Genomic DNA, 9,931 nt, shown 5'->3' on the forward strand with positions numbered 1-9,931 from the left:
AGCGGGTTCCACTGTATATAACTTTTTCTTAATGAAAAGAGAAAAATTACAGCATTACAGTCAGAATTTTTGTTACTTTTATTTTAGAAAATGTCCTTTTTAAACTGTGGCGTTTCAAGTCACATCTTGTTTAAAATACAGAAAATACAGACACATGAACATGAAGACATGAAGAAAAAGTGGTAAGGAAAGGAAACAAAGCTAACGTGCTTTTCTGACTGCTCGAGTTTTTTTTCCTTTTTTTGAGAAAATGGAATTGAAGACGAAGAGGGGATGAAAATAAATGGAGGGAAGGAGGAATAGGAGGGCACAGAGAAATAAGGAAAGAAGGAGAGAGAGATGTTGAGTTAGTTAGGAAAACTATGGGTTGCTTAATAGTTGGTATTTTAAATTATCTTTATAAAGTCTAATTTAGAATCAAGTCTTTCCACCCTCACTTTTTTATCAGATTTTTTGTCCGTGTTTTTCTGGTTTTTTTTGTTTTGTTTTTTTTTCTATTTGATCTGGCAGACCCGGGGTCCCTTGGTGACCGCCCCACCCTCTTACTGTGACACTAAATGGTGGGGAGGAGGAGAGGAGACAGACAGACAGAGAGAGAGAGAGAGAGAGGAGAGAGGGAGAGGGAAGTGCCGTTCTCGTTCAGCTTTCAGGACGCCGGTACCCAATGTGCCCTCTCTGGCCAATCCGTGCCCCGCCTCATCACCTCAGGATGATAACGACGACTCCTTTTGTGTTTGCTGTGCTTGTGAACGCTGCATTGACTTCTGCGTTTCCACGTCTCTAAAATGTTTCTCAACCTTTGGCATAGAGAGATAAATGAAAAACAAGGTCTTTACTTCACGTGAGTATCAAAAACAAGCACCATTGCAATTTTATACATGAGAAAGAACATGTTACACGTACTTCCTTAAGGTAAGGAACAACACACAGCAGGAATGATGTTACAAGAAGGGATAGCTTTGGTTTTAAAATTGCTTGGCTAAGCCAAACTTCAAACACAGCTGTGACCACATCATAATGCAAGTGTTACTAAACCAGGCTTCAAAAACACTAGTCTATTGTTTTTTTTATGTTGCTTAATAACCAAAGCTTACGGTTAACAGTGTTTTATTAGTGATTGAAGCCTGTTATATGACAGCAGGAACAACCATCAGAGCTGTTGATTTCATTTTTTAACATGTGTCTAAATAGATGGGGGGGAGGATTAAAATGCATTTAATCCTTTCAAATATTGTAGTGTATTCAGTCTAGAAACACCGCCCAACATTATACATAAGCCTTTAACGAAATTATAAACTGTTAAATGAGATGAAAGAGAAACTCACAATTTTGCGTATATGACTTAAAGCACTTCCCTCTTTGCCTTTGCAATTTTCCACCTGATAAGGTGGTGAGATGACGACGTCATCCATCACAATAATGTTCTTCTCCTGCCATTTACAGTCTTTAATGCTGGAAGAGAAAGAAGTGTTGACTTGTAAATATACAGTACAAGGGGTGTTATCTAAACTGTTGAAGACAGTTTTGTGTTTTGCATTTCTTCCCCATTATTGTTTCATGTCACAGGACATACACCATGGCAAGACTCAGCACAGCAACAAGACACAAGGTCTCATACAGCATCAGCAAGGTCTTTCCCAGGCAAAGATTTCAAAGCAGATTGGCCTGAACTGTATTCTGCAGCACATGGAATTCACCAGAGCTGCACAGGTTGTTGCTGGGATCCTCTTCCACTCATTCATAATGGCATCATGGTGCTGCTGGAGGTTAGACACATGGCGCTTCTCCACCTTCCGCTTGGGGATGCCCCACAGGTGCTTAATAGGGTTCAGGTCTTGAGACATACTTGGCCACTTAATCACCTTTAGCTTCCTCAGTAAAGCAGTTGTCATCTTGGCGATTGATTTATGTTGGATAACGACCTCAAACTGCAGTTCGGCACTGTTTCTGAATGGAGGGCATCATGTTTTTCTTCAGAATGTTACAGTACATGTACAAATCCATGTCTTCCTCAAATGAACCACAGCCCCCCAGTACCAGCAGCACTCATGCAGCCCAGGAATATGATGCTACAACCACAACACTTGACTGTAGGCAAGACAATTTTCTTGGTTCTCCTCACCTGGTTGTCACTACATATGCTGGACACCATCTGAGCTAAACAAGTTGCAGTGTGCAGCGTATGGTCTGAGAACTAACAAGCATACCTTCTGCATTCGCAACCTCTCAAACAAAGCTGCAACACTCATGGATTTTTTTTAAGCAGCTTCTGCATCTGACGCACAGCATGAGGACTCAACTTCTTTGATCGACCCTTGTGAGACCTGTTCTAAGTGGAACCCGTCCTGGAAAACCTCTGTATGACCCTGGCCAGTGTACTGTTTTAGAGTGTTACTGATCTTCTTATAGCCTCGTTGAGGTGGCATGTTGAACATCCAGTGATCACTATGAGAAAATTGTACTTAAAGCACCAAATAATACAAGATTAGTATGGTCCTGTCAAGCAGACAAAAACATGAACACGATGAATAGGACGTGTGGCTTTGCATGGTTACACGACATACATGGAAATAAGTGGATAAGACTTGACAGTTGTTGGTTGATAAAATTTGTCATTGTCAACAGCTGTAATATGACAGAAACAAAATGGTTTGGGAGAAACACAGACAATGTTAGACCATCAATGCATCACAAAAATACATTTACCATAACCATGAGTCTCCTACACACTGGCCCACAGTCGCAAGCATGGCTGTTGAGAAGGACATGTGTATGTGTGAAGGTTGTGTTTATTAAGCTTTCCGTGTGTGTGTATATGCAGTCTTACGTTTTATGTATAGTCTGGAATAGTTGCTGACCCTCGACTGAAACCCCAGCGCTGATTGCATAGGCTTGGGACAACTTGTCTTCCTTTTCTGTCCTTGCCCGATTGGCAAGCTGTGGAAGACAAATATACACATTACCGATCAGTCACAAACAGCGTCACACTCCAGGCATGCAAGTCACATAAAGGAGTGTGATAACTTGGGTTAGGGTCAACTACGTTACAGTTGAACAAGAAAAGAAACTCAGCAAATAAAATTTTCCAACACCCTAAAAAAGAAATAGTTGGAGAACATCTTAATTTAAATCTTACTGTTAATCCTAAGCAACCAGAAATCAGTGTATAGTCCATACAATGGAATGTACAAGTTACTCAAGCAAACGCTTATCACACAAAACTGCCTCTGAGCTGGTCAGAAACCATGCCAAAGCAGAGATGTGCCTAAAGTTATTGTGACCAATTTCTTTTACCATTCCCACACCTCTTTATCTTTATTCCACACTTGGCCAAGTACAGATTTATCTTTAGTATAATAGCTAACTAGAGTGTATTTCTTTACATTTCAAATGTGTTCTTTAACAAAACCCATTTAAGGGAGTTTTTCCTTGCCACAGTTGCCACGGCTTGCTCATCAGGGATAAATACACAGCATTCACCTTGACTATTGATTTCTGTAAAGCTGAAAGACAATGTTGTGAAAAGAAATAAACTTGACGCTCAACATTCACACACCCCCACAACGATACACAAACTTCTCAGTGCTATTCTTTTATATGCTATGCTTTGTGCTCATCATGAAACCTCTTATTGCAACAAATGGTAGAAAAAAATAAACGAAACGATTTATCACACAAACCCCGGCATCGCAATGGAGAAAAACGATTTCTCCGGCACTTAACTTCAGAACTGTTGTCATACTATTTACTATTTCCTATACAGCTATTTACAAACCATATCACCATGAACACAAGACATTTAGTTTGCACAATTAGTTTGCACAATATTATCTTAAACTCAGAATAATTGTTTCTAGCATGGTAAACTTTGATTTTGACTTTTCTTTAATTTAATTATTTTCCATTCTGTTAATTTATAAAAAAATAAATGAACACTTCTATTTTATTTTCACAAGTGCCTAAACATTTTTTACAGTACAGCGGTACCTTGACCTACGAGTTTAATTCGTTCCGTGGTCGAGCTCGTATCTCAATTTGCTCGCACATCAAAACAATTTTCTCCATTGAAAATACTTAAAATGGCATTAATCCGTTCCAACCCTCAAAATGGGTAGAGGCGATAAGCGGAGGCGGAGGGAAAACTCATTTTTTACTATCACTCCTGTACACTACGTATCCCTAAACATTTAAATTTTAACTTTTTCTTCTTTGCTTATCTTAATTTTCGTCACAATCTTCGCTTTCTGGCTTCGCTTCGCCATCTAGCAGCAGCATCTCGAGCTCATACCTCAATTTTTTGCTTGCGTAACAAAGCAAAAAATCGACGGAGTGACCGCTCGTACCTCGGAAAACTCGTGCATTAATGCACTCGTAGGTCAAGGTACCACTGTACTATATGTAGGCTAACATCACACCAGTAAAAAAAAAAAAAAAAATAAGGAAAGTGAATCTGCCTAGAATAAAGGTTAAATTTACCATTATAAACACTGTAACTGTTGAGAATTAGAAGTTATACGCTGTTTTGGTTTTTGAACATGCTCAAAGAGGTGAAAGCAATGAAAGAGAGCCATGTGGATAGTTTTTTGACTATTTACAGCTCAATACTGCAGCGTCACCTAAAACCCACCATTCAGTTCAGCCACAGTTCCTGACTTCACAGCTGGTAATATGCCTCACCTACTCTCCTTAAAATAAAAAGTGGAAATTATCATTTTTCTGTTTTTAGCCCATCACTGCGGAACGATCACATCGTTTATGGAGGTATGGTTGGACCGAATCATGAACAGGACAAAAAATAAATAAATGCTGGACAGGTGATGACAGTAGTGTTCACCAGAGATGCCTTAAAAAAAAAAAAAAAAAAAAAACTGGAAGCACCATAAACTTAGGGTACAACCTGTCCTAATGCGAGCAAGGTCTTTTTTTATTTTTAGTTCATCAAGATTAACAAGTCCCTCTGATAATCTTGCCTGTACTATATCCAGTGGTGATCAGAGGATGACATTCCTGGGGGTGAATAAAAAAGCTCTATGATTGTAATAGCTGGGCAGACAAGCTAATGTAAAAGGCAAGAAAAAATAAAACCTTAGTACAAAAACATCCTGGAGATGCGAGACGAGAACGTCACATCTTTATTGTGTCACACCGTTGACTTTGATGTAAATGACAAACACTAAGATGATGCATGATCATAAACTTTTGAATACACTGTAATGATTATTTATTCAGACTATATAAACATCTTAACAACATGCATGTGGTCGTAACACAAACTTCTATGCACATGCATTAGTTTCACACTGGGTTTAAAACTGACTGGTTCGACTTTTATTAAGCACTTATGTGGACCTGAATGAAACATCATGAAGAACAGGTCTTTGCACTCACCTTGCTGACATTCAAAGATGCTAGAGGAGGAGGGGTCTCGGTGCGGTCGTTAATGGTTTCTACGTCAGAAACGTAGGCTAAGTTGATCAGAATGATGTCGCTGAGATTGGGCTTGCCGCTGGAGGAAGCACATTCTGTCAGGAGGGTTAAGGAAAACAAGTACAACTCGGAAATTCAAATACTTAGCCTAGATAAGATTGTAGATTACAAATTGTTCATATGCTGCTTTGGCCATGCAGTATTGTCTTTACTTATACAATATGGACTGCACGAATTAGACACCAGACACAGAAACCTAATTAAGTCACAAGTCAAATCAATTCTTTCACAAAGAAAAAGTGAGAAAACAAGTCTGTAAAACAGAAAACCAGATGACAGAAAAGGCAAAATGAGGATCACTGCCATCTGGAATACTGAGCAATCATAAAGGGAAATGGAGACAAACATTATGCCGGATTTGAACACTACCCAAGGAGAATCCACTGCTGACAGATCCACTTAGTCAAACACAGCTTGGCCACCGCTAGAAAAGCCGTCCGGCTGCATGATAAATGCATTCATCTCAAGAGTTTTGCCGGGAAAATTACTTTAGACATACACCAAGAGGAAATGCGCTTACATTTTTGCAGGAACTTCTAACATTTACAAAGTGAGGCAGAACTTCATCCGAGCAAACAGCTGAACGAGTGAAGAATTTGATTCAAGGTTATTGTACAATGGCTCTCTATAACTCACAACCCTGCGGTCACAATGAAAAGCTTTAAAGGAATCAGTATTCCATACACACTGCATCTGTAAGCTATGTGCATTTAGGAATTAAGATTATTTTCAAAAAAAAATCTCTAGCGCCGAGAAAAGGAATGAAGATCTACTCAAACGGATTTTAACAAAACACCATATAACAAATCTAAAACTACAATAAAAGTACAGTGAGAGCCATGCGAGAATGATTTACCAAAGCTAAGCATGTGTAGAGCTCTTTTTATACATTCAACTGAAAACTGTACATACTGATGAGAAAACAGTATATGTAAGGGCAAATTAATATTCCTTCACTATACACTTTTTGCTGATGTCAAATCATTTGTCATGTGCCCCTTATAAAAATCATGAGTGTTCCTAATACTGTAAATTGATATTAACTATATACTTTTCTAATGTTAATCAAGTCACACATGCACTATATGGACCACTTGACTTTTCCAGCCATTTATGTTTTTTCCCCAAACTTTAACAACAAATTTGGAGCCACTCAATTGTATTGGATTCCTTTGGATGTGGTAGCATGAAATATACCCTTCACTTCAACTAAGAGACCCAAACATGTTCCAGCATGACTATGTCCCTATGCACAAAGCAGCTCCTTGAGGATATCATCTACATAATTTGGGGTGGGAGCTCTTGAGTGACCTGCTATAAAACTCTGACCTCAACCCTACTGAACATCTAAGATAAATAGGAACGCTGACTGCAACCCCAGGCCTCCTTCGCCCTACATCGGAACCCGACTTTACTGATGCCCTTGTGTCTGAGCACAAATCTCCAAAAAGCACACACTAAAAATCTAGTGGAACATCTCCCCAGAAGAGTTAAGATTATTATGACAGGAAATGGGCAGTAAATGTGGAATGTTATGGCCAGGTGTCTACAAACTATTGTCTTAATAGTATATACAAGATATAGTAGATGTCAGAAATCCATGTTCCTCGTTGATAGCAACAGGGCAGCCAGCTAACAATAGAAATATAAGTGAATACATAGTAAATACCAGTAGGCTTTAAAGTCAGTGATTTTACTTTCAATTTCACAATCAAATATACCTGTGTGCTGATTAAAATATTCACATTAGTACTAGTTTGTTCATACAGCATCATGCGGTGAACTCTGGTTTGAGGAGATGGTCCACATTTTCCAAGTAGGAATTCCAGGGGTGTTTTACAAGTTACAAGTTTTACTAAAATCTCAGCCTATAACTGTGTGTTTATCTGAGACGACATCCATTGTAAAAAAGCGCTATACGAGTAAAAATGAATCAAAGTGAACAACAATTGTCGCAGTGTTGAGATTAATCACAGTGCATGATCACTTCCTCACTGATAACTGATGTCAATGAAGCTGCCCTTTTTCCTATCACCATCTATCCCAGAGGTTCCCAAACTTTTGGAGGAAACATCCATGAATATATTATGAATTCAAAATACCACATTTATTTAATCTACCAGTCTAGAAGCCTACCATTGTGGTGTCATGGAAATACAAACTATATGAATTGTAGATTAATATAGATTACTTTATGTTACAGTATTAGAGGCACGATTATATGTGTATAATAATCACATACAATCTGTGTGTGATGCCACTTTACAAACTTCTAGATTTAAGATACATAGTTATAATATATTAGTCAGACAGTCAATGGTCTGAGTTCCACACAGTAAACCATCTCTCTCTCACACACACACACACACATTCAGCAGCACAGCCTCAAAGCCCGTGTGTCAAGAGCGTGTAGCGTCCAGCCCTTTTTGTGGCTAAGCTAACTAGCAAGCTCACCGCTTAACAAATCAAATCTGAATCGTCTCTCTCTCTCTTCACGGACAGATTATTCAGTCTACAATAATCACAGCGCTGTGTAACACTCCGAATGTCAAGGCTTACAGCAGGGCATTCACATGAACGCTAGCTCATTCAACGGCTAACGTTTGCTAACCTCCACACACACACACACACACACACACACACACACACTCACTCACAAGCTAGCTGCTCACCAGCCTGGAGTAAACACTGCACATTACCATTTTACATCAACAGCTGACAAGTTAACCTCCTGAGATTCGTGTTTATGGGAAAAGCAGTGCGCGAATGAGAGAGCTCGTGTCTGTCGGGCGCTAATGCTAACTTAGCTAGTGAGGTAGCAAGGACAGGTAAAGTGGCTAAGCTAGCTGGGATTAACATGTCAAAAGAAGACACCAAACTGTAGGTAGAGTGGAAGCCGCGAGAGTGAACGGTTCACCAAGGCGTGGGTTGAATCAGCAGAATGAAATAAAACAGCAGAATTAATTAAAGAAGCGTAATTCTCGGAACGTGTGTTTTGAATGGGGATAGAAAGTGTGGAGAAGTGTGCGGCTAGCAGCGCATAGAAACCCGCCTGAGCTCCAGGTCTACAGCTGCTGCAGGCCCCGGGACACACTGCCGCGAGAGTCGAAGCCCAGAGAGAGGGGGTGGAAACGCACCCTAACCGTCAGCTTGTACAAAGGATACTCAAAGTTAACATCTTGGTCTGGTAATCGAAGGCGACGACTTCTCCTTGTAAGCGTTGGCCCAGGCAGGTGAGGCAAGAGACATGGCTCCCAACGCTAAAATACTCCCCCGGTCCAGGAGCCGCCATCTTCTCCGCCACGGAAACCGGAGCGCCAGCTTTACGTCAACGCACGCAACGCCGTGACTCCGAGCAGGAAACTGGGCGTGGCCACGTGACGCGCACACTACAAAAAGGGGCTGCGTCTACTAGCATACTGCGTAGTGTGCTAGACCTTTCAGTCAAGTGCTGTTTTACACAACCTGTGTAGTAGGGAAGTACGCAGGGTGCGCAATGACCAGCCACCCAGTACAGCTCTGTCCAAACACACATTGCTCACTGCTAAGACTCACTGATTTTTACACTGATTTTTTTTAACCCACAAACAATTTATTTTACAACTAATTATGAAAAAAATTTAAGTTTACATCCAGCTACATGCAAGTGTTTGGGAGGTGGGATGAAACCCATGAATTGGGAAGAAACCCAGACAGAAAACAGAGAGAACATGCACAAATTAATTGTTAGTAGACTGTCCAAACACACACTAGCACAACACATTTAAATGCAAGCAATAATTCATTTACTAGTCCAGCTACAAACATGTTCCAGAAGGTCGGATAAAACAAAGGAGCTTGAAGGAAACCCAGACAGAAAACATGCAAAAATTTAATAACCTAAGTGTGATGAATGACCATCCATGCAGGGCAGGACTTTATTTTACAAGAAATTATTAAAACTGTAACATTAATACCATCTATATGCATTTGTTTTTGGGGTGTCAGATAAAACCAATGAACCTGGAAAAAATCCAGACAGAAAACAGAGAGAACATGCAAAACTCCACAATTAGAAACCTCATAGTAGATTGATGTTTTACACACACTGTGTAGTAAGGCAGTATAGAGGGTGCTGAATGACCATCCACACATGGCAGGACTGTCCACACACACACGCATTTATAAATGCAAACAAGAATTAATTTACCCAATCCAACTGCATGCATGTTTTAAGAGGTGGGATGGAACCCATGAACCTGGATGAAACCCAGATATAAAACAAAGAGAAGATTCAAAACAGTTCCACAGAATCAGCTACCCTGGAGCTATAAGTCTTCTCTCACCACATCCATAAACCTCCTCCTTGGTCTTCTTTTTTTCCTCCTTCTTAGTGGCTCCATTCTCCTACCAGTATAACTTATGTCCCTCCTCTGCACATATCCAAACCATCTCACTCAGGCCC

General features: G+C 40.0%; 1 protein-coding gene across 1 annotated transcript; it reads right to left on the minus strand.

Moving 5' to 3' along the window:
• Positions 1 to 54: 54 nt before the first annotated feature.
• lsm12b (LSM12 homolog b) lies at positions 55 to 8,824 on the minus strand. The gene is made up of 5 exons (XM_046854734.1): positions 8,653 to 8,824; positions 5,389 to 5,522; positions 2,828 to 2,937; positions 1,326 to 1,452; positions 55 to 797 (listed from the first exon to the last, which is right to left on the minus strand). The coding sequence occupies exons 1-5, from the start codon at positions 8,777 to 8,779 to the stop codon at positions 705 to 707; spliced, it is 591 nt and encodes a 196-aa protein (XP_046710690.1). The 5' UTR covers positions 8,780 to 8,824; the 3' UTR covers positions 55 to 704.
• Between the last annotated feature and the right edge of the window lie 1,107 nt (positions 8,825 to 9,931).

Source organism: Silurus meridionalis, chromosome 7 (genome assembly GCF_014805685.1).
Source record: "Silurus meridionalis isolate SWU-2019-XX chromosome 7, ASM1480568v1, whole genome shotgun sequence".
NCBI lineage: Eukaryota > Metazoa > Chordata > Actinopteri > Siluriformes > Siluridae > Silurus > Silurus meridionalis.

What these genes read in the sequence shown, in the direction of transcription:
- lsm12b (XM_046854734.1), bottom strand. Translation starts at nt 8,779, where the DNA reads ATGGCGGCTCCTGGACCGGGGGAGTATTTTAGCGTTGGGAGCCATGTC. An exon ending in GACCAAGATGTTAACTTTGA is followed by an intron (nt 5,523 to 8,652) that starts GTATCCTTTGTA and finishes CCCTCCTGACAG; the next exon opens with AATGTGCTTCCTCCAGCGGC. An exon ending in TTCCAGACTATACATAAAAC is followed by an intron (nt 1,453 to 2,827) that starts GTAAGACTGCAT and finishes TTTCTCTTCCAG; the next exon opens with CATTAAAGACTGTAAATGGC.